At 35.5% G+C, this 26,292-nt stretch overlaps 1 protein-coding gene across 4 annotated transcripts in view; it reads right to left on the bottom strand.

Annotated features, from left to right (window-relative positions):
* The window catches only part of ASTN1 (astrotactin 1), a 508,763-nt gene that overhangs the window by 83,169 nt on the left and 399,302 nt on the right, over positions 1-26,292 (bottom strand). For all 4 annotated transcript variants that reach the window (XM_051998894.1, XM_051998895.1, XM_051998896.1 and 1 more), the window contains exons 13-15: positions 20,456-20,650; positions 18,826-18,953; positions 1,080-1,184 (exon numbers count right to left, since the gene is read on the bottom strand). In XM_051998894.1, coding sequence (XP_051854854.1) covers positions 1,080-1,184; positions 18,826-18,953; positions 20,456-20,650 — 428 coding nt within the window. The remainder of the gene's footprint in view (positions 1-1,079; positions 1,185-18,825; positions 18,954-20,455; positions 20,651-26,292) is intronic.

Raw genomic sequence — 26,292 nt, 5'->3', positions numbered from 1 at the left:
GTAGTTTCAGTTTTATTAAATGATACTCCAAACCAACTTCTCTTTTTCAGGCTCCTGACTCTTTCTAAATGCTTTTAAACTACTTAGATATCCCATCAGGTAGGACACCTTAAAACTTTCCATCCCTACAACTAACCTAGCTTTAACTATTTTTTTTAAACTACCTTTTACTATTTTTAATTCCCTCTAAGTATCAATCCCACCATTCTTCCCATCAAATCTTCCCTTTTTCAAACTATAAGGTTCACATGCATGAGGACCATATGATACTCAATCTTCATTTTTCCTGAGCAATAGAACAATGACCCCTATATAGAAATAATTAACAAATGTTTGTTGAGTGAATAGAAGCTTGTAATCTCAGTGTCATCTTTGGTTCCCCTTTCACTTTCATCTCACATATATAATCAGTTGCCAAATTCTGCCAAACATACCTTCTCAATGTCTTTTGATTGTACCTCTGACTAACTAACCTCATCACTCTAATCTCATTACCTGTCATCTGAGTTTTTATAATAATCTCCTGTTAGTACTTCCTGGCTTTAATCTTTTCCTTTTCCTATTATTCTGATAAAAGAATACCATCTTGTTCTTTCTGATACACAGGCATAATAATGTCATCTTACTGCTAAAAAATTCTTCATGATTCCTCATTATACTAAACAGAGGCCAAACTTGTTATCCTGGTATAAAAGAAATATTTGAAGGGAGGAGTCCTGAAATAACATCGTTTTCTCTTCTATCTGGATCACTTAAAATAATTCATCTAACTAGTGACAATGGAAAGTACACTGCTTCTGGATACAGATGACCTAAGTTCAAATGTTGTCTCTTCTGATCATTCTCTGGGCTTTGATTATTTATCTCTCTGTAGAGGACCAGATAATTTATAAGGTCATTTCAAACTGCAAAACATATGATTTCTATGACTTTAGTTACATGTTAGGCCATCCCTATTTTGTCATACAAACACTAATACCTTGTACATGGGAGGAAACAATTTACTAAAGTAAATTCTGCAATTACTTTTCAATGTTTTTGACATTCTGTAGCCCAACTGTGAGTTTTATGATACTCACCCTGGGAGATGGTCGCTTGGTTGAGCCTGATATGATACATCACAGAACGGACTTTCCAGTGTTGTAATAGAGGGTACCCAGATACCTCACTAAAGTTCACCATTCCTAGGAACAAGGGAGAGAAAACAGAGTTAGAAAATTGAAGATGATTCACACTGTCTCCATCTCCCCCCATGCCCAGAGTCTGTCATTCAATATCAAGTCTATTTGGTTTAATCTCTTTAAAAAGAACACAAGATCCCATAGAAAATGTGTTAGGAGTTCACATTGCATAGTACACCATTCCAAGTTTTAACTTCCATACAATCTTATTTTTCTCCAATCAGTTATTCAATCAACAAACATTTAAATGCCTATTATATTCCAGATCCTATGGTAGGTGTCTGGGAAACAAACAAAAAACAAACAAACAAACTATTGTCTTCAAGAATTGAACTTTATGAGAGCTATAAAACAACAATATATAAAGTACTTACTTTGGGCCATTTGAGGAACTCTTCTATCTATTGAGATCTGTTTATAATTTAACACCTTAGAGGGTTAAGACTCAGAGAACATGTGTATGTATTTATGTGTGTGTGTGTGTGTGTGTGTGTGTGTGTGTGTGTGTGTTTAGATGGCATTATTAACCTAACTAATCATCCAACTATTTATACAGACATAATGCTGGAAATTTTATATAGACACATGGATAGATTGATAGATGTAGAAACAGATTGATGATAAATGCATAGATTGATAGATGATAGATATACAGACAGATGAATAGAAAAGTAGATGCATAGATGATATATTAATATATAGATGACAAATAAATAAATTCACAGATATATGATGGAGAGATAGATGTATAGATGTTCGTCTTTAATTTTTGATAAGCAATATTCTTTTATTACATCTCGGACTTGATACTTACAAATATTTTGGATCACTTGTAAGATTTAGTTTGTATCTCTACTGAAAAAAGCATGTTATTATATAACACAACTAGAAGACATATGGAATGGCTGAGGACATAGATTTATTCATGGGGAATAAAGAAACTTGGTATCCAGTCAAGTTCAATACAAGATTCTTACATGGATGGGATTATTAACTGAGATTTACTATGTAAAACAAGCCAAATGCACACACATCATCCTTCGTTTCTGAACAGAACCAGCAATATCATGGTTACTATCTTGACTTGTGTATGGAGGCATCAGCCTTGTCCCCTTTCCCAAGTCATCAATGTCCAGTGGAAGGACACAAGTCAAGATGGCTGGTGATCTGGTGATGGCTAAGGCTGCCATGGATGGCCTTGGATTTTTGATGTCTAACCAAGGTCTAAACATTCCACAGAGTGTGCTTTAGTAGCCTTTATGACAATTGGAACAAATTTTCATCTGCCCATTCTACCAGATTTCCTGGATTTGACATCTTCCTAACTCACTAAGAGATTTAAGTATGGTCAGTTATCTTCAAGTTAGTTTAACTTGTCTGCTGAGATGATTTACTAAAGTGTAGCTAGCATCTGTGTGTACTACAGCCTTTTAGAGTTGTTAAGTGAAGGTAAACACCAAAGGGAGATGAAATCAGAAAAGAGCTTTGTAAGGCATCACATCACAAGTGCTAGCCCTCCCTGAACATGTTCATATATTACAGATAGATAGGCACAAGCAGATAAATGAATAGGTGATATATGATAGATAAGTGAATTGATGATTGAGATAGAGGTAGTCGATAAATGGGTAGATGACAGACAGATCATAGAAATGATAGATGGATATGTTGATAGCTTCAAAGATAGATGATAGATTCCTGTTGGATTGATAGATACTTGTTAGATAGATAGATACATAATAGATATATAGACTCAAAGATATATGGATAGATGATAAATGGCTAGATAGAAAACATATGCTTGCATAAATATTTTTGTTTGGTAATGGAAACTCCCTACATCAATACAGATTGACAGCTTGTTTGTAATCTGTAGTCTTAAAAAGTTCCCTACAGCAACAACTGATTAAATTGAAGGTTACACCAGTATTTTGGGACAGAAAGAAGTCTTCAACCTCATTTCTCATTCTTTGTCTACCCTTCATTCACTACACCAAATCAGATCTCAGATGGAACAGGGATTAAAGTGCTTGACTGGGAGTCAATAAAACCTTTCAAATCTGGTGTCAGTCATATACTACTTGTATGATGTTGGGCAAATGACTTAACATCTGCCTCAATTTCCTCAAGTGTAAAATGGGGGTAATTTTAGAATCACTCTTCTTAGGCTTTTGTGAAGAACAAATAAAACACTATGTATAAGTACTTTGTGAAACTTAAAGTGCTTTAAACTTCAATTATTATAATTGTTCATACTTATAATATGCATTAAGGTTTACAGAGCAGTTTTCCTCCAAAACAAATCTTTGAGTTAAGCAGTACAGGGGATTCTTAACCTCATTTTATTGATGAGGAAACAGACAGAATGAAATGAATTTCTCTAGGATTCCACCTAAGCATAAGAATCAGACTCCAAACCCAAGTCTTTCAAGTCCAAGCCCAGTGCAATTTCCTTTCTGCTCAGTTTCTTATATAGTTCTCATCATACCTTTTCTTTCAGAACCTTTAGGGATGCATCCAGGAGGAAATTCATCCTTCCTTGGAGTCCCTTTCTGAAATATTTTACCTACATGTTATCTTTCCTTTGAATACTTCAGAAGAAATATACTTAGTGATTGAAATTCTATGAGACAAAAAAGATTCAGAACACATTAGCATTTTATGTAGTGCTCTGAGGTTTGCAAAACAATCTACATATGTTATGCCATAAGGTTCTCATAACAACCTTGTGAGATGAGTGTTAGTATGATGCCCAGTTTACATATAAAGAAACTGAGGCAGACTGAGGTTAAATGTCTTGTAGTATCATAGAAAGTACTAAGTACCTGGGAAAAAATTAAACTCATGTCTTTCTAACTCAAAGTCCATCATTCCATCTACTCTACCATCCAGTAGTTGCTAAATAATTAAAAAGGTCACACAAAATGAAAGCTTCAGAAGAAATGGTTTTGGGAAGTGAACTGAAGCTTCAGGGAATAGAATCAAGATGACAGAATGAAATCAAGAAGCTGCTCAAGTTGTCCCAGTTTCCCTCAAAAAGCCACATGAAACCAGGCTTCTGAACAGAGTTTGATGGAATGAGACCACTCTCCAGTTCAAGATAGATTGGATAAACTTCAAAAAATGGCAGTTTCATTGGTGTGAAAAGGGTGTTCAACTCAACTTAGATAGTCTGGAAAAATCAGGGAGAGGGTCTTAATCACAGCAGATCAGCAACTGAGACCCTCAGTCCTGATCAGTAGAGAAAAAAGGGAGCAGCCTCCAGTTCTAGCTCAGAAGGCAAATTCTAGGAAACCAAGCTATTTCCTGTTAAGAAAAGCTAAAGCTGCCCATGCACAAGGGGATCCTGGGCTCAAAGTCAAGGCTCATAGCTGTATAGGAAGCTTAGGACACTGCCCCCTTTTTCTCGACCATGAAAGTTAAAAAAAAAAAAAAAAGAAATACCAAAATAAAAGGAAAGAAAATGAGCAAGAAACAGAAAAGAACCTTGATCACAGAAAACTGTTATGATGACAGGGAAAACCAAAACACCAATTCAAACAAGGATAAAATGTCCACAGAGGAAATCTCAAAGAGTGATATGAATTGATCTCAAGCCCAAAGAGGTTTCTTGGAAGTGTTTATAAAAGACTTTAAAAGGCAAATAAGAGAGGTAGAAGAAAAAAGTGAAAAAAGAAATGAGAAGTATACAAGACAATCAGTATCTTAGAAAAGGAAGGCAATTTCTTAAAAATACAATTGCCCAAATTAAAAAAAAAATTGAAGAAAACAATATCTTCAGAATTAGAATTAACCAAATGGAAAAAGAGATACAAAAGGTCTGAAGAAAATCACACATTAAAAACTAGAATGGGGCAAATGGAAGCTAATGTCTCTATAAAACATCAAGAATCAATAAAATAAAAATAAAAAGAATGAAAAAAATGGAAGAAAAAGTAAAAAAAAAAAAATCATTGGAAAAACAGCTGACCTGGAAAATAGATCAAGAAGAGACAATTTAAAATTTTTTGATCTACCGAAGGCCATGACCACAAAAAGAGACTGGATAGCAATCTTTAAGAGATCAAAGAAAACTGCCCTGATATTCTAGAAACAGAGAAGAAAATAGTCATTGAAAGAATCTATTGATCACCTTTGGAAAGAAATCCCACAAGGAAAACTCCAAGGAACATTGTTGCAAAATTCCAGAACTACATTCTCAAGGGGAAAAAAATATTAAGCTACTAGACAAAAACAATTCAGATATCAAGGAGCAACAGCGAGAATTGCCCAGGATCTGGCAGATTCTACAATAAAGTATTGAAGGGGCTGGAATATCATGTTCTGGAAGGCAAAGGAGTTTAGGTACAACCAAGAATTAGCTATCCTGCAAGAATGAGCATCATCTTTCTGGGGAGGTGATGGATCTTCAATGAAGCAAGAGACTTTTTATAATTTCAATTGAAAAAAAAAACAGAACTAGACAGAAATTTTAATCTTCAAACACAGGACTCAAGACAAACATAGAAAGGTAAACGGGGAAATATATATTATTTAAAGGTTATATTTACATTCATAAGTGGGAAAATGATATCTGTAATTCTTGAGAACTGTACCTGTTAATGGGGCAAAGGGGGAAATAACCTGCACTGAGGGTGTGGTTATGAATGGACTCTGATGTGATGATATCAAAAGAAAAAGACATTAACAGGTAGAAAAGGTCTGTACTAGGGGGTGGAAAAAGGTCTGTACTAGGAGAAAAAGAAAAGGAAGGTATAATGGAACACATTATATCACATGAAGAGGCTCAAAAAACCTATTACAATTGAGGAAAAGATGGGAGGGGATGAGCATTATCTGAAGCTTGATCTCATCAGTTTTGGCTCAAAGAGGGAATAATTTAAGCAATCAGTTGAATATAGAAGTTTATCTTACCCTATAAATAAATAGGAAGAGAAAGAGGAAAGAAGAGAGGGCAGAAACACCAAGAAAAAAGATAAGAGAAAGGGGAGGAGTGATAGAAGATAAGGTAGTGGTTGAGATGCGTAAAAACAAACAAACAAACAAACAAACAAAACACTACTAATGTTTTAGTAATGTTTAAGGATGGAAAGAAAACAAAAATATATGGGGGGGGGAACAAGATAGAGGGAAATACAGAGCTGGTAATCATAATTGTGAATGTGATGAATGGGATGAACCCTCACATAAAACAGAAGCAAATAGAGTGGATCAAAAAACAGAATCCTCCAATATATTATTTATAAGAAAAACATCTGACATGGAGAGACAAATACAGAGTAAAAATTAAATGGCTGAAACAAAATTTAATATAGTTCAGCTGAAGTAAAAAAAAAAAAAGGCAAGGATAGCCATTCTGATATCACACAAAGCAAAAGTAAAAAGAGATCTAATTAAAAGAAATAAGGAAGGAAAGTATATCTTGATAAAGGGTACCATAAACAATGAAGTAATGATATTAAGTGTATATGCACCAAATGGTAGAGTATACAAATTCCTAGAGAAGATACTAAGCCAGTTATAGGAGGAAATAGTAAAACTATATTAGTGGGAGACCTCAGCATTCTCCTCTCAGAATCAGACAAGTAGGGAATTAATAGAAAAGAAAGACAGTAGGGAATTAATAAGATCATAGAAAATGTAGATAGCATAGACCTCTGGAAAAAAAACTGAATAGAGACATGACATTTACACAAAAATTGACTATGCATTAAGGCATAGAAACCTCACAATCAAAAGCAGAAATAGTAAACGCTTCCTTTTCAGATCACAATGCAATAAAAAAAAATTATATTCAACAAGGGCCAGGGAAAGATATACTAAAACTAATTCAAAATTAAATAATCTAATTGTAAAGAATTGAGTGGATCAAAGAACAAATCACAGAAACAATCCATAATTTCATCTGAGAGAATGACAATAATAAGACAACATACCAAAACTTATGGAACATAGACAAAGTAGTTCTTAGGGGAAATTTTATTTCTCTAAATAGCTACATGAATAAAATATTAAGGAACTTAATGAATTGGATATGTAAATAAAAAGCTAGAAAATGAAAAATTAATCTCACCAATTAAATACCAAATTAGAAATTCTGAGACTCAAAGGAGAGAATAATAAAATGGAACCTAAGATATATATTGAACTAATTAATAAAACTCAAAGATGCTCTTATGAAAAAAAAACAACAAAATAGATAAACTTCTAGATAATTTGATAAGAAAAAGAGAAGAAAAAAACAAATCATCAACATCAAAAATGAAAAGGGTGAATTTAACAACAATGAACAAGAAATGAAAACAATGATTAGAAGCTATTTTGCCTAAATGTGTGCCAGCAAATGTGACAATGTAACTGAAATGCATGAATATTTACAACAATATAAATTGCCCAGATTAACAAAAGAGGAAATAAATTACTTAAATGATCTCATTTTAGAAAAAGAAATTGAACAAACCATTAATGAACTCCCTAAGAAAAAATCTCCAGGGCTAGATGTATTTACAAGTGAATTCAAAAGAAGAAGTCATGCCAAATTCCTTTTATTACAAAAATATGATATTGTTACCTCAACCAAGAAGAGCCAAAGCAAAGAAAAAAAAAATTACAGACCAATCTTCCTAATCAATACCGATGCAAAATTTTAAACAAAACATTAGCAGAGATTACAATAAATTATCAGCAGGATAATAGACTATAATCAAATGGTATTTATACTGGAAATTCAGGGTTAGTTCAATATCAGGAAAACAATTATCATCATTGACCATATTAATTACAAAATCAACAGAAATCACATGATGATATCAATTGATACAGAAAAAGCTCATGACAAAATACATTCATTTTTCATTACTATTAAAACATTAGAGAGCATAAGGATAAAGAGAGCTTTCCTTAAAATAATAAACTATCTAAATAAAACCAACAATAAGCATTATTTGTAATGGAGAGAAGCTATATGCATTCTCAATAAGATCAAGGGTGAAACAAAGATACCCATTATCATCACCGTTATTTAATGTTGTACTAGAAAAGTTTACTTTAGTAATAAGAAAAGAAAAAGGAATTACAGGAATTAGAATAGGCAATGAGGAAATAAAACTATTAATCTTTGCAGATGATATGATGTTATACTTAGAGAATCCTAAAAAATCATCCAAAAACTACTTGAAATAATTCATAGCTCAAGCAAAATGGCAGGATATAAAATAAACCCACACAATTCATCAGCATTTCTCTATATTACTGATAAAGCCTAGCAGCAAGAAGCAGAAAGAGAAATTCCATTTAAAATAACTGTAGACAAAATAAAATATTTGGTATCCACTTACCAAGACAAACCCAGGAACTACACGAACACAATTATAAAATGCTTCTCAAACAAGCAAAGCCAGATCTAAACAATTGGAAGAATATCAAATGCTCATGAGTAGGCTGAACTAATATAATAAAAATGACAATTGTGCCTAAATTGGTCTATTTGTTCAGGGCTATGCCAATCAAACTGCTAAAACATATAGAACTAGAAAAAATAATAACAAAATCCATCTGGAAGAAAAGATGAAGAATATCAAGGAAATTAATTAAAAAAAAATACACAGGATGGTGGCTTAACAGTACCAGACCTAAAACAACATTATAAAGCAATAATCATCAAAATCATTTGGTACTGAGTAAGAAATAAAGTGGTGGCTCATTGGAATAGATTAGATACACCCAACTGAATAATCAAGGCTTATAATAACCTAGTATTTGATAAATCCCCAAATTCCAGCTTCTAGGATAAGAACTTACTATTTCACAAAAATTTCTGGAAAAAACTAGAAAATAATAGAACAGAAACTTGGCATAGACCTACATCTTACACTCCATAACAAAATAAGTCAAAATGGATACATGATTTGGGCATAAAGGATGACACCATAAGCAAATTAGGTGAACAAAGGATAATTTACCTATCAGATCTTCAGAGAAGGCAAGGATTTATGACCAAAAAAGAACTAGAGAACATTATCAAAGGCAAAATGGACCACTTTGATTACATTAAATTAAAAAGTTCTTTAAAAGTTTGCACAACAAAACCAATAGAAACAAGATTAAAAAGGAAGTAAAAAGCTGGGGAGATTTTTTTTTTTTTACTCCAGTATTTCTAATAAAGGTCTCATTTCTTTTCTAAAATACATAAAAAACTGTGTCAAATTTACAAGAATACAAATAGTTTCCCAACTGATAAATGGTCAAAGGATATGAACAGATAATTTTCAGATGATGAATTTAAAGTCATCTATAGTCATATGAAAAACGCTCTAAATTGTTATTGATTAGAGAAATGCAAAGTAAAACAACTTTGCGGTGATACTTTACAGCTTTCACATTGGCTAATATGACAGGGAAAAATAATGATAAATGTTAGAGGGAATGTGGGAAAACTGAGAAACTAATGCATTGTTGGTGGAGTTGTGAATTAATTCAAACATTCTGGTGAGCAATTTGGAACTCTGCCAAAAGGGCTATTAAACCATTCATACCCTTTGATCCAGCAGTGTTTTTACTGGGCTTCTATCCCAAAGAAATCATAAAAAAGGAAAAATGACCAACATGTACAAAAATATTTCTAGCAGCCCTCTTTTGTAGTGGCAAGGAACTGGAAACTGAGTGAATGCCCATCAATCGAAGAATGGCTTATTAAGTTATGGTATAGGAATGTTATGGAATATTATTGTTTTATAAAAATGATAAACAAATTGATTTTAGAAAGACCTGGAAATATTTGCACAAACTGATGCTGAGCAAACAAGCCAAACCAGGAAAAATTGTACACAATAAACAGCAAAAATGTGTGATGATCAACTATGAAAGACTTGTTTCTCAGAAATTCAGTGACCCAAGGCAATACCCATAGACTTTGGACAGAAAATTCCATCTGCATTTAGAAAAAAGAACTATGGAGATTGAATATAAATCAACACATGCTATATTCATTTCTTTTTTTTTTCTGTTTTTTTCTCTCTTATGTTTTTTTCTCTTTTGTTCCGATTTTTCTCTCCCAAGATGATTCATAAAGCCATGTGCATTAAAAATAAATAAATAAATAAGAAAAAAGAAAGAAAGAAAAAGAAGTGGATTGAATAATTTCCCATTCATGCTGTAACCCCCATCCTGGTCTTTTGGCTCAGCTCCATCTGGGGTTTGCCAAATGCTACTGAGCTTGTACCCCCGAAATGCCAGAACAGAATGAGAAATGCTCAATCTGTCTAATGAAAAAGATCACTGGAGTCTGAAATGCTCCTTCCTCATCTAGAAAATAGGAATATTAGTATTTATATTGCCTATGCCACAGAACTCTTGGGGAAGAGGATAAAGGAGGGGGAGAAAAAGTAAGACTATTTACATAAAATTACTTTGAAGCAATGTCTATCAGTTTTTCTTGTTATTGATTTCAAGAAATGAGGAGGAAGAACAGAAGATGGAAGAGGAAGAAAAAGAAGGGAGGAGAAGGAGAAGAGATAAAAGGGAAAGGAGTAGGAGGAGGGGGAGGAGATGAAGGAAGAGAAGAAGAAGAGGAGAAGGTGGAGGAAAATGAGAGGGATCAGAAAACCTGGGCCAGTCTTCTTTTTATCATTATTTTACAAGGGAAAGAAACACTGAATAGCTCCACAGTTAACCTGGGTTCTAAACCCTGCCCTGCCCCACCAGCAGCAGTGCTAGATTGAATAAATCACTCCTCTTCTCAGAGACTTCAATTTCCTCATTGGCCAAATGAAAATAGCAGCCATTCTTCCTGCCTATAAGAAGTATTGGAAGAATCCTGCTAAATAATGAATGTGAAAGCCCTTTGGAAAGCATAAAGGACAATAGGAATATAAGAACATGTGTTCATCATCACCTCCATATGTATAATTAGAAAAAAGAATCTTAACAATTGGAAAATAATGCTAGAGTTGGAGCTTAGGGGTGCAGTGGAGAGATCCTTGGGAAGAAGGCTGGGATCTCTTACTTCCTCCATTTGTTCCTGTGTTTGGAACTGTGATTAAGTCATTTCATGCTTGAAACTGATTTGTCCTTTAAAATGGATATAATTATCCTCGAATCACTTTTGTCACAGGAATTGTCACAGGAATGGTGTAAATTCCAAATGAAATAGTCTAGGCAAAGTTTAATCAGTGCTAACAATGATTAATTCCTGTGATCTCAGTTATAACCCTTGGCACTTCACAAAACATAGACCTTAGGGACCACCAGGCCAACCCCTTCACTCTAACATTAATGAAGTGGAGTCTCAGAGAAGTAGAGACACTTGTTATGTGGTCACAGAGCACCTAGTTATTGCCAGCCTGCAATTGTGGCTTACTTATCTCTTTTTCTCCCTCTCCTTTCTTCTGTCTCTCTCTCTCTGATCTCTCTTTCTGTCTCTGTCTCTATCTCTCTGTCTCTCTTTGTGTCTCTCCTCTCTCTCTCTCCCTCTCCTTTTCTTTCTTCCCCTCCTTCCCTCTCTTCCTCCCCCCCTCCTCTCCTTTTCTCTCCATCTCCCTTTTTATCTCCCTTTCCCCTCCCCCTCTCTCCTTTTCTCTCATCTCTCTTTCTGCCTGTGTCTCTCTCTGTCTCTTGTATCTGTCTCCCCTTGTCTCTGTCTCTCTGTCTCTTTCTCTTTCTCCCTCTCTCTCCTATCTCTCCCCCCTTTTCTCCCCGTTTCCCTTCTCTCTCTCTCTGTTTCTCTGTCTCTCTACCTTTTTATGTGTCTCTGTCTCTGTCTTTCTTTCTCTATTTCTCTCTCTATTTCTTCTTCTCTGTCCCTCTCTCCCCCTTTCTCTCTTACTCTCCCTCCTGTCTTTCTGTCTTTCCCTGTCTGTCTTTCTGTGTCCCTCTGTCTCTATTCTCTGTGTGTCTCTCTATATTTGTTTATCTGTCTCTGTCTCTCTCTCTCTACCTCCCAACCTTCTCCACCCCCATCTCTACCACAATTGAGTTTTCTATACTTTAACTCAGCATAAGGAATGGGCAGGGGAAAGAGTAGTGGTGGGGGAAAAGAGAAAGAAGGGAAGAAATATGGGAAGAAAAAGAGCCCCACTTTCACAATGTGCATGGAGAAACGGTTCAATTACCTAAATGTTCAACGACAAACCTTCCCAATGGCATTTGATACATCAGAGTCGTGAAAACAGTTACATAACTTTTGATGCCTGCAAAATGTTGTGCCATGTATGCTTAAAGGGAATATTTCTATAGCTTAAAAACAGAGGGTTATTTTTAAGTATGCATTTTCAGACCAAACATATTATTCAACAAATTCTGAAGTCTAACCAAATTAGTGTTTGGGTTTGTCTAATGTGTCTTGAAATTCTGAACCTCACTAATGTGGTGGGCTAGATATGAGGACAGTTGAAGATTCTTTGTGGAAGTTGAGAGACTAGGGGAGGAGGGATGAAAGAAGAGGAGATATTTCTGAATGAGTCTGTTGCATGCAAGAGAGATCCTCTGGCTAAATGTTTTTGTTTCCTTCTAAACATGAATCAAAAATGGCTGTGGAGACAATGGAAAACCTGTCTCTAATACCTTCTGATTCTGCTGTACTGTAATTCATGATAATGTACATAGCAGTGTTTGCCAGACTGACAGACAGGCTGCCCTTTATAATGATTGTGGACAGCTTTGGAGAACACTTTTAATAGGAGAGCAATGGTGCTCCAAGCTATGAACAACATGGGCTGGTGGGTCAGGCTTCTCTCCCTCCAGGGTCTTCGTCTGTTCTCCCTTCATCTCAACCAACCAGATCAAAGAGCTTCAAAGATCTATCCTTTCTCTTGTAAGATCAAATTTACAGATGGCACAAAGTTAGGAAGGGCATTCGTGATCTAAAAAAGAATTTTATAGGTAAAAATGATGGGCCAAACTAAAAAACATGAAGTCAAATAGGGATAAATATAAAGTTCTACACTTTGGCTCAATCACCTTCTCTCCCCCAGAATGGGACTAGCTAGGTAGTTCAGTGGCTAGAGTGCTTAGCTTTAGATTAAAAAGGATTGCTCTTCATGGGTTCAAATCTAGCATCAGCTATTTCATTGTATTAACTGAGTCAAGTCACTTAACTCTAAGTGCCTCAGTTACTCATCTATAAAATGAGTTGGAGAGGGAAATAGCAAATCACTTTAAGATCTTTGCCAAGAAAACCCCAAATAGGGTCACAAAGAGACAGTCATGACTTAAAAATGACTGAACAACAAAACAGAATGTAAGGAAGAATTGTTATTCATAGTTATAATTGCTATGAACAAGATCTAAGTGGGTTCTCTGAAGTGGATACTCAATAAGAATCTGGATTGTGTTCCCTAAAAATCTAATGTGTTCTCAGCTTCAGTAAGAAAGAAACAGTACTTGGAAAGTGTACATAGCATATTTGTTATTGAACCTAGCCTCTTTCACACATCAGGATTTCTATATTCAGTTCTGGTCACTATATTCTAAGAAGAAATAAATCCAGAAGAAAATAAGCAGGATTTTGAGAGGCTTGAAGAATATTCCATAAGAAAACTGACTAAAAGTTGTTTTCATGTATCTGCCCATGTATCATGGGGCACCAAGCCTTATTCTTGTGGAATAGGGTTTGGTCTCATTACATTTCACCTCAGAGGGAAGAACTTGGAACAATAGATTAAAGACTGGTAAAAGCACCTCCCCCAATTCAAATAATTAGATCCATAATTGTGTGGAGCTCCCTTAAGATGTGGAGTGTTCCTTCTCACTGAGAGAGACTGGACAGCCTACCATCTTCAATGAGCATTATAGTGGGGATTCTTCTTAAAGTTAGTATGAACTAGATGACCCCTGAAGTGCCTTCAAATCTTAGGGTCATTCATTTTCTGAAAATAAACTTCATGAATAGAATCAAGAGAACACTGTACACAGTAACAACATTATATAATATCAACTCTGATAGATTTGCTTTTTTCAACAATGAGGTGATTTAAGGCAATCCCAAAAGAGATATGATGGAAAGAGCCATCTGCCTTCAGAGAAAGAACTATGGAGACTGAATGTGGATCAAAGCAGAGTATTTGCTCTTTTGTTGTTGTTATTATTTATTTACTTGTTATTTTCCTTTCTTATATCTTCCCCTTTTGATTTGATTTCTTTTGAGCAACATGATGAATATGGAAATATGGTTAGAAGATCTGCCCATGTTTTACCTATATCAGATTGCTTGCTGTCGTGGGGAGGGAGGAGAGGGGAGGAAAAGGAGAAACATTCAGAACACAAGGTTTTGCAAAAGTGAATGCTGAAAACTATCTTTGCATTTATTTGGAAAAATAAAATACTATTAAAATCAAAAAAAGAAATGGAAGAAAAAAAAGAAAATAAACTTCATATAGAGGTATGATTTAAGCCCTACAAGGTCCTGGGATGAAAGGATTGGAGACCCACTCAACCCTGACCTTTTATAGGATGACAGCAATATGGATAGATAGTAATAGTATAATGGAGTGAGTGCTGGATTTGGAGAGAGAGGACCTAGTTTTAAATCCTAAATCTTTCATCTGTAGGTTTGGGAGTATGGACAAGTCTTCTAACTTCTCTGAAATCCAAGCTTCCTCATGGGTTAAAAAAAATTAAAATAGGTGCTGGACTAGATGATCTGCAAGATTCCTTTTGGCTCTAAGTATATGATGCTATGATCCATTGGACCTGGGTGAAATCTCAAGAAGAAACACAACTAAATCAATATTTTGATATTTATTCAGTTAGAAGAAAACCACTTGACTTTAACCCAATTATTGTTTTTATTCTAGTCATGGAAAGACATTTTTCTCTGGCAGATTCCTATTACTTATTAAGTACTCACACCTTAAGGAAAAGAGAATGGTATTAAAAAAAAAAAGAAGAAGAAGAAGGAGCTTTCATTGAGTTAGTCAGAAAAGCATGCAGGTATACTAGTAGTACTAGACATATTCCTACTTCAGAGCAGCTTATCAACATGGCCAAAGGGCATGTTGAATGGAAGCAGCTTTTCCTGCACAGATATTGTATCATTACATCAAAATGTGTACACAGAGAGGGAAATATCTAGCAAGCCTAAATCATTGCCATCCCTTTGCTTCATTCCAAAAGAGAGCCTTCTTCACTTCTCCCATCCCTTTCCTTCTATCTAATAACATTCACAGAAGTCTTATTGACTTAAGGAAATATGAACCTGGTGTCTTGGTGCTTCTAGGAACTGGTTAATTGTAAGTCCCTATGTTTTTCTAACATGGGCTACACTGTTTTCCTGATATCATGCACAATCCCCTTCCAAATTAGTACTGAATTCACTGTCTTGTCTTCATATGGAGCAAGCTCTAATTAAACAGTCAATTTGCTTTGAATAGATTGTCAGAGGACAAGTGAAAAAGAAGAAAATGAAGGAAGATCTCCACAAAAAACCCATCAACTACTAGAAATGAAAAGCATTTTAGAGATCATCTCAAACTCCTACTTTTAAAGATGAAGAAATTGAAGCTTAGAATGGGAAAGTGTCTTGTCCACTGTCACATAGCTGATCACTATTGAATCAAGCCCAAGATCCCATGTCTTTTAACTTTAGTATTGAGCTTTCTTCATTAGACAGCATTGCCTTTTGCTGTCAACAGATGGCTTTTAGTGAAAGCTGTCTGTTCTGATCCCCTTTCTTAGAGAATCCCTAATGTCAACCTTGATAAAAGATCTCAGGTCAGTTCTTATTCTTTTCTTCACCTACAGCCATAAGTGGGTTACAAGCTAACATAGAAACAAGGCTGTTTCATTTGGCTTTAAAGTTAATGGAAATATTGCAGTGCAGAAGGTTTTATAGTGTCTCAGTAACTCCCTACCTGTGGCAAACATACTAGGCTTAAGTTTGTCTTCCCTTAAGATGATAAAAATGAAAGCATCACATTTAGACATCATTCTATCTTTAGTACTAACTATCTTTCACAGTAGGGGAAACTAGCGAGTAGGGGAAGGCATTCTAGTTTTGGGATAGGTCCCAACCACAGCAAAAGTCTCTCTTTATTTCCAGGTATCACATAAGATCGTACTGCTTTAGAATGTCCCCAATTTCATCCACCATTACTTTCAGAAAGCTTTAGAAAAAAAGTCATATTATTCAGAGCCCTCTTATGTGTCTGTGTGGGGCAGCCATTCAATCTCTCCCTACAATAAAAGCAAGACTCCTGGGATCATTAGCTTATAGATCTAGAGATAAAAGGAATGCCAGTCTATCTTGTCTCCTCATTTCTCAGAGAAAGAAAGAGAGAAAGAGAGGAGAGAGGAGAGAGGAGAGAGAGAGAGAGAGAGAGAGAGAGAGAGAGAGAGAGAGAGAGAGAGAGAGAAAGAGAGAAAGGAAGAAAGGAAGGAAGGAAGGAAGGAAGAAAGGAAGGAAGGAAGGAGGGAGGGAGAAAGGGAAGGAGAAGGAAGGAAGGAAGGAGGAAGGAAAGAGGGAGGAAGGAAGGAGGGAGGAAGGAGGGAGGGAGGAAGGAAGACCTGAGGCCCAGATACTAAACTTTTTGCCTAAGTTTCCACAGTTAGGACACATATGAAATGTGGGATTTGAACCTCTTTTCTATTATTCCAGAAACATTTTCCCACTGTATCCTTGTGACTGGTGCACTTTTTAGATGATGCTTTAAATAAAGCCTTAGGCTATCTATGAGCTGAGTAGAATTTACATTATTATTAGGTGTCATTTCATATCCTCCTTTAGGAAGAAGAAATACAAAGCATCAGCAGTCTACTCTTAGCAAAATATTATGGTTAACAAGGTAATAAGACCATGTGGGGTCATGGGTAAAGTTCTGAATATTCCCAGGCAATGGATTTTAATTTTAGCTAAAAGGAGACCATCTTCCTATCAACACACAGCAAAGCATTCTGTCTGTCTCTGTCTCTTTTTCTTCCCTCTTTCCTTCCTTCCTTCCTTCCTTCCTTCCTTCCTTCCTTCCTTCCTTCCTTCCTTCCTTCCTTCCTTCCTTCCTTTCTTTCTTTCTTTCTTTTTTCTTTCTTTCTTTCTTTCTTTCTTTCTTTCTTTCTTTCTTTCTTTCTTTCTTTCTTTCTTTCTTTCTTTCTTTCTCCAAATAACACTCCATTTCAAGGAAAAACCCAAATAATTATTTGAATGATCACATTTTCCAGTCACAATAATAGCCCTCACTTTCACCCAATTGTTAATATGGATCCTAGAAATTTCAGAGATCATAACCAGGTACAGACTTGATAGCTGGTAGATACCTATGCTCATCCTCCAGTTCCAATAATTATACCCTTTGGTTCAGAATAAGAGACATGGGAGTAAAGACTAATAAGGTCAATGAATATTAGAATACAACTAGACATTAGAAATCAGTTAGTCCATTTTCTCACTTTACAAATAATGAAACTGGGGCCCAGAAAGGCAAAGTGCTGTAGAGTAACAGATATGATATAGCACATGCAAGATTTATCCTAGATTCAATGATATCAAATCAATTTTTTGCTATCCTTTGCTGCCTCTGAAAACTCAAAGTTAAAGAACACTTTAAAGTTATGAGTTCTGGAGAGGGAAAAAAACCTTGCTTATACAAACCCACCACCATCTATCATATGTAGATATGTTCTAGCTCCTAGAGACCAGAAGCAAGTAGCCTCAAACCCTTTCCAGGAAACACATAAACCAGTGTACTGCCAGGGTAATTGTTCTGTCTTCATGCATGACATGGCCTGGTCGTCTCTTGTTTGGTTCCAAAGGGATCCAAAACGTTCTTTTTCATGGAAAATACCCAAGGGGGACAGATTTTAGGCACAGCCCTTGTAACTAATTCTCTGTGAGTCTATAGACTAGGTAGTTTCCTCAACTGTAAAATAACTCAGTTAATTCAGAAGATGTATGGATTCCCAACTTACCTTATACAAGTCTATCGATCACCCACTAACAGGACATCCTTTTAAGATAAGTAAGAACAGGTACTGGGAAATATGATTTGCTGATGCTGTTGCTGATACTATAGCTATTGGTACTATTACTACTCCTCCTCCTCCTCCTCCAACTCCTATTCCTACTATTACTATTCCTACTCCTATTCCTACTCCTACTCCTACTACTACTAAGTAGATCGGTATAATTTCTAGAGTTAACCTTGAAGTCAGAAAGTTCTTAATCAGTTCAGTTATTTCAGTTGTATCCAACTCTTCATGACCCTATTTGACATTTATCTTGGCAAAGATATGGGAGTGGCTTGGCATTTCCTTCTCCAGTTCATTTTACAGATAAGGAAACTGAGGCAAACAAAGTCATACAGGAGGATGAGTCTTCCTGGCTCTAGGACTGGCACTTTATTCACCTTGCCACCTAACTGTCCCAGAAATCAGGAAGAATTGAATTCAAATTCCACTTCTGACTCATCCTGGCTTGGTGATTCTGGGTAAATCAATTAATTTCTCAAAGAACGAACAACTCTCTAAAACTGTAAATTACAGAGATATTGACAATCTTTTGAAATAGAGTTCTTATACCTCAGAACTCTTCACCATTGAAATCTGAGATCAAGATTCTGCTTTTCTAACCAACATTTAAAAATTCTAACAATGGTATCCATGTTAGTAACTGTCCTCATTCAGATGGGTCCTGGAGTCATAGAGGGGCAGGTGCACTCACCTGTCAGGAACTCGGGATCTGGTGTGGGCTCTGAGATCTCCTCCAGGCACTGATTCTCCAGAGGGACAGTGGCCACTACTAGGCCATCTGGCAGCTGTTGCTCTAAGCCTCGAGCAAAGTTGTTCTGCCTGGAAAAAGAAACAAGAGGAACACTTAAGTGATTTCTATGCATTCATGGTAAACACACTTCTCTGGAGCTATACTCCTCTTTAAACCTTAGGGGAAAATTCTTTTCTGGGACAGTATGTCAAATTTCTAGCCATCTTGCCTTAGTTTTATGTAGGAAGAAGAGCCCTATGGAAAATGTAGCTAGAATAGGAAAAGATTATGAAGGGACCGAGAGCAGAGGAAGCTTAAAGGGCAACATGGGCCTTTCTGTCCAACTGCTCTCAACTTCAGGGCTTGTTTCTGAAGGAATAGATATAAAGATTTCAGATAAGAGAATTAACATAGGTATGGTCTCTTTCCTGTCTGAATCTCAGGCAAGGACCTGGCTATGATAACTAATCAAAGTGCTTCTTTATGAGCATAATTCCCAAAAGAACAAAGCCTTGATGCCCAAGCCAGACATCAATATAGGCTCTAATAAGTCATAAATCTCATATCCTACCATTGTTATCATTTCTTCTCTTAAATCAACAGATGAATTCCCAAGGGAAATTTGAAGAAAGGTTCATACAAATGGATGATGTTTTAGAATCCCTGTTAGAGAAGTCAAAATCTCATATATTTTCAAATAGTTTTAACTTTTGTAGATTACTCTCCCACTTCAAGAGAAATGACCAGAATCATCTCTGAATATCTCAAAAGCAGAAATGAATGAGTGAATTATGAGTAGCATATATAAAGCACTATGTTCCAAGCACTACTAAGTTTTGGTGATATAAATACAGAAGTGAGTCACCCTTGCTTTCAGGGAGCGAACATTCTAAGGAAGAATTTAGTATGGATTCATTTAGAGGAATGCTGACTGGAAAAGGGAGTGGTCATGAAGCCACAAAGTTCAACATAATGAATGAAACAATGGTATGCCATTTTAAGAGGCAAAAGTAATGTTCAATATATAGTATACACACACACACACACATAGTATGTGTATGTATATACATCTGCATGAATATAGACACCCATGTGTGTGAATGTGTGTATTCAAAAATACAAGTTAAATTGGGTCTTGTATAATTTTAACCTTGGTTTTATGCACAAATTGTAATCCCCTTTCAGCAAGGACTGTATCTTCTCCACAGGCTGCAAATTCCCCACAGCACCTAACCACATGCTAAGGACACAGTGAAGATGAGATGACACCTCATTATTATAATATCATAAATGTCTGAACTCCACTTCCATACACATTTCACAGATATGGTGCAGTTTAGACAGAATATACAATTCCAAAAGGGATAAGGTAAATGATTGTTTAACACCTCTGATTACCCAAGCAGTCCTAGGATACTGAAATAATGAACACTTGACTTATTGAGGACCTTGAAAATGTAGTTGTCCCATTTCTCTAACTTCAGGCATTACCATGTTACCCACTTGAGATTGTTTAATAAGTTTATGGTTCTCCAAAGAAAAAGAAGACATAATTTCCCTGGGTGATTCAGTCCACACTTGCAGGATTCACCTGAATGTTCCTTTCAGCACTTGTCCAGGTGCCACTTCCTTGGAGTGATTGTTGTAGCCAAAAAATATCTCTCCAAACAGAGTCTGGTTCATAGGAAGCTCCCGACCATCCCCACATTCGGAGCCCTCTGGGCAGGTCTCAGTAATCAGCTGGCAGGAGCGCCCATCCACACCAAGCTTGTAATCCTCAATACATCTGCCACAATAGGAAACCAAAGTAAGAGGCCAGAATATCAATTAACTAAATGGCTAGTCCAATCAATTTGATTGCAATGGAAGGAGAAAAGTCTTAGATGACAGAAATGTTGTGATTTCTATTGCCCTTGTTAACCAATTAGTGTTCAATTACCCAAATCTGTAAACTGTCTCTATTTTCGTTTATGTGAACAAGCCAACAAGGTTCTTCCACTGTTTCTTCTATGCAGGGATTTTTAGAATGTCTAGGAATATCTACTTCTTAAAGAATGGGTTATTTCTCAAGCAGTTTTTTGGGTAATACTAACCAAATGTAAGCCTATGAATGAATCAGTGTGTTTTCACATCTTCCTCAGAAGCTTATTAATACCTTTCAAATTTTTTTTTGGTAACCAATCAATAATCATTTGTTAAGAGACTTTTATGTCTAGATATTAGGGATACAAAAACAAAGATAAAACTAGTTTTACATTCTATAGGGGAGATGGATAATGAGCATGACATGGAGTCAGAAAAAAAATAAGAGTTCACATTCTGTCTTTAAATTGTCATAATGATCATGGGCAATCCTGTCTCAGTTTACTTTTCTGTAAAATGGGAATAATTGATGATGACTGTATTTAGCACTCAGAGTATATTAAAATCAACCGGAGTCAGAATGAGCGAAAATCCTTGCTCTTTATTCTTTGCAAAGGTGAAGAGGAATGGCAATAAGAAGTGAGAGCAATTGCGACACAAATATGGCCAGCAGTGCCTCTGGGCTTTCACATTCCCCCACCAAATCCTCTACACAATCAAACTTACACAGAGAGTGGGCGGGGCCATTCTTTCTCTAAGCATATATTAATAGAGTATTGTCCAATTACTATTTAGCCTCAAGTACTTGGGATCTCAGTGCAATGATTCAAGAGCTTCAGCCCATTACAAATAATAATATTACCAACTCCACAGGATTGTTGTGATGATTCAGTGAGAAAACATGTTAGAGTGCAATTCAACACTATCATTATCATCATTTTTATTATTGCTAGTAGCAGTTGTATAATAGTAGTAGTAGTATTAGTAGTAATAGTAGTAGTAGTAATAGTAATAGTAGTCGTAGTAGTAGTAGTAGTAGCAGCAGCAGCAGCAGCAGCAACAGTAGTAATTTTCTGTAGTAGTAGTAGTTGTTGTTTTGTAGAGAAGGCAAAAAACTCCCAGCAAAGGTGGGCCGAAGTTTGCAGGCATGAAATGAAATCCAGACAGAACAGGTATGGGAAGACACATTGCTCAAGTTATCATTTCTTTGTATTAATTTGGCCTATAACCAGCTAGCTAGGTCTTGGAAGAGATTTATGTTCTTTTATGTCCCAATACAAGATCAATTGAAATTAATTCTAATTTTCAAGGAATCCTCTTGCTCTAAATATTTGCTGGTACATATATATACACACACACAGACACACACTTCCCAAGCACAATTAATCCAGAATCATCTACTGGGTCCTAATTGGGTGTATGTTACCCCAAATATGTACCATGCCTAATGCTGTAAAGGGAGATTAACCATTAGTAAATTTGTTTATTACTATTATGTTTCCAGTTGTATTATAATGGGTATTCATTTGTTAGCTGAATATGAATTGCCTCTTTGTGTTTAGGGAAATACAGGAGGGTAACTTGGCCTAGGTAGCCAGAAAATTTAAGATGCTTATAAATCACACACATTTGTGAAGTTTAAAAGCATCATTTTTTAGAAATAGTATTACTGTTTCTAATATTATAAGCTGAGCTCTGGTTAAAAGTCTAAAAGATTACATCTGTCAATACAGGGCTAACTATGAGTGTGCTATTATGTCAAGAACCGTCACAAAGTAAAGCATGGGCAACTTCAGGGCAGACAGTCTGGGCTCACACTTCTGCTCTGTCATTTCCTACCTCTGTGACTTTGTGCATGTTGTCTAATCTCTATGAGTCTCAATTTTCCCAGCTGCAAAGTTAAGAGTTTAGAGGAGAAGATAGGTCTAAGGTCCATTGCAACTCTTAAGGTACAGATCTATAAATTTAGTACCAACATATGTGAGGAGCCACTGACCTCTTATATGGAATGCTGTCTCTACATGAGGTAAGTTTCTTTAGGGAAGGAGCTATTTTTTTTTGCTTTTCTTTGTATTACCACTGCTTAACTCCATGCATGGCAAACAGTGTGTGCCTGAAAAGTATCAGTTGACTAACTGACTTGTCTCCACCTGCCATTCTGTGCAACTCTTTTCAAGATGTTTTACTTTCCCATGCTAACAACTGCAAAAGTATGGGCATTTTATATTGGAGGACTATCTTCTGAACCACACACTTAACCATCGTTTTTTTGTGCAGGCTGAAAAATATACTAATTACTCTTTGGCTCATAACTACTTTTTTTTATCTCACCATAAGATATATGTGTGTATAGTTATATGAACAAATATATGTGAACATGTACACCGTACTTAATTACCTAAGTGAAAATGTTTTGCTTGTAGTTTAGACTCTATTTTCTATGTAGCTTGGATGTTTCTTATGAAAAAAGGTCACATCACCTCTGAAGGTTGGAAATTTCTTAAAGCATCTAAACACTTTAAAATGTTAAGCAACCAGTGAAGAGAAACTGAAGTCTCATCATTGTATTATAAGTTTTTGAAAGCTTTCCTACCTTTAGATTTTACGAGACTTCTTAGAACTAATATATGCAACTGAAATCAGCATAAATAAAATAATGAAATAAAACCTTAAAATGGGGCTTATCACAGGGCATATATATATATATATATATATATATATGGCATACATGATGCATACACAATAATTCCTCATGTATTCTGAATGATTGGGAAATGAAATATTTCAGTTCCCCCTCAAAATCTCAGAATCCGAAGAGTCACTAGAAGTCATTAATCAACTATCAAATATTTATTAAGTACCTACTATGTGTCAGAAATATACCAGGTCATTGGGATTCAAAACCAAAATGATCCCTGCCTTCAAAAAGCTTACATATCAATCATACCAATTTATGGTTGTAGTATCTTTCATACACGTATTTTTAATTTTCAATGTCAGAACACAATAAAATACTCATAACACTAAAACTATATTGAACATAATTTAACTTTTTTTTTTTTTTATCAAAAGTACTTTGGCATCTTGCAAATGCCCCAGGCTCTTCATTATGAACACCAATTTCCATTGCTAATGAAGGAGAATAGCCTGGATCTAAATGTATTCTCTGACATTTATACCCTATCAACTGTTTGATTTTAGATATCATCTTGCTTAATTGCCACTGTCTCAAAAAGTAGAGTACTATCATGTTGGATTGAGTGTGAAACTTGGAGTTAGAAGACTTGAGTTACCTGGCTGGATAACTTCAGATAATTCACTTAGATTTTCCTTTTCTGTGCAAGAAGCATGATAATAATTTTCTACGTATCTTCTAGAGTTAGTAAGAAGATCTTACTACAAGATTCTCTTGTACAAACTCTGAGTTTGTGGTGCTATATGGAGCTAAAGTATTAACAGAATTATTGTTTAACAAAAAGAAAGCTCCAAATATGAAAAAATCCAGCGGTCTAGATTTCTAAGGCAAAGGTGAGTTTATTTCTTTAATTTATACAATTCTCACCCAGTCAGGCACATTTCTATCAATCCTTGCCATATTCACAGCGTGTTACTGTGATAAATTGAATGATGATGAACAATTGTGCTTTGAGATTCCTGCCCATCACACCTAATCTTTTTCTAGAGTCAACCTAACATCATTTAGTCCCTGAATATCCAGGTGGCTTAGGTCATTATGTATTTGCATTGGGAGATTTCTGACAAGTTGCTTTGTTTGAAGGGATTTGCTGATAAATGTTTAATAATAGACTCTCAATATATATTTTTAAGAATTCATTATACATTTAAGTTGTATTTGAATTATAAACACGTTCTTAAATCTAGATAATTAACAAAGCAAGAAACCAACCTGCATTGTAATGATTGCTGATTTCTAAGGTGTAAATCTGACAGTGAAAATTTAATAATGGCTTTCACAATCCAATTTGATTCAGTCATATCTATTTCTGTACTATCAAAGAGTAATTGCATATTTTCCTATCTATTTTCAAGAGACTTTCTAGAAATATGCGCCTTTTCCATGTCTCAGAGTCATGTAACAGTTGAGACCAAACACAAGTTTTATAATCATTAAAATTTTCTGCTCCGACTCTAACTCACTATCCTAACATGGATACTTGTTTCCTTAAAACGTAACCATACTATTGTATATTTGCAATGACTGACTTCTGTGTGAAAAGACTGCCTTTTGTTAATCATACAAAAGATTATAATTAAAATATACAAAATTATATAAATGATTGCCTTTTGTCAATTATACAAAATCACCACTAGCACCTTGATCACCAGCAGAGGGAGTATTATTTCCATTTATAGATAAAATATATTTTAGAGAGATGAGCACTGAATGAGGAGGTAAAACCCCAGAAGTTAGTGCTAAAATTGTCATATGGTCTTGAACAAGTCTTTTAACTTATTTGAGATTCGTTTTCCTCACCTTGTCTGCTTGACTCTCTCATGGGTTTGCCATAAGGGCCAAAGTTAAGATGAAATGTTAAGTACTAAGCATGGCTATTATGAAAAGATATTCTAAGAAATTCAGGAATTCATTGGAAAAATATCAGCCTGCGTAGCCCCACTCCCTGAAACAACCTCATTTGCCTTTGGACGATGCTTGTTCTAGTTGGACAGGTAAGAACTTAATACAAAGTGTCAGTTTTTTGAAGAATGGATCCTTTGGCGTTGGTTTCATCAATTGCAAACTGCAAAGTTTTAAACTAGATGATCGTTTCCAACTCTTAATTATAAGATTTCAAAGTCTGGGATGTTATGAAAGGGATGCTATGAAAAGAATATTGGATTTGGAGTCAGAGGGTTTACTAAAAGACTGTTGAACTAATACCCTACATAGCTCTAAAGCCATATTATTCTTAAATCTCAACTTTGTTCTTCCCTTTCAGTTAATGAGATTTCCTAGATAGACCAAAGGAATTTCCAGATAGAACACCACTAGCAAGACAGTTGAAAGTTGGGGTCCTGAAAGATAATCAAGAAGGTTATCCCAACTTGTTCCTATGATGCATCTCTTCATAACTAAACTGGCTAGCCTGAATGTAATGCTTCTGTGTCTGTTATATACAAAAAAAAATGTGTTACAATGAAATGTACACAAAGCTTAGAATTTGAGTTCTGGCTCAATATCTATTATCCATATAACTATGGGCATATAGGGTAGCATATGGCAACCTAATGGAGTGCCAGATCTGGAGTCTACTAATACCTGAATTCAAATCTAGCTTTAGACATTTACCAGCTATGCCACCTTAGGCAAGTCACTTAACCCTGTTTTTTTTTTTTTTTTTCAGTTTCCTCATCTTGGAAATGAACTGAAGAAAGAAATGTCAACTCATTTTGCCAAGAAAATCCCAAATGGGATAATGAAGAGTCAGATGCGACTGAAACAATTGAACCACAACATGACCATATAACTTCTATACTAAAAGCTCTATGATCCTCATTTGCCAAACAGGGCTGAGGACATTTTACCATCAATGTCATAGTTGTTTC

The sequence above is a fragment of the Antechinus flavipes genome, chromosome 4 (assembly GCF_016432865.1).
Source record: "Antechinus flavipes isolate AdamAnt ecotype Samford, QLD, Australia chromosome 4, AdamAnt_v2, whole genome shotgun sequence".
NCBI classification, from domain to species: Eukaryota; Metazoa; Chordata; class Mammalia; order Dasyuromorphia; family Dasyuridae; genus Antechinus; species Antechinus flavipes.
The sequence above is the reverse complement of the archived record's forward strand: the minus strand, read 5'-3'. Positions and strand labels throughout refer to the sequence as shown.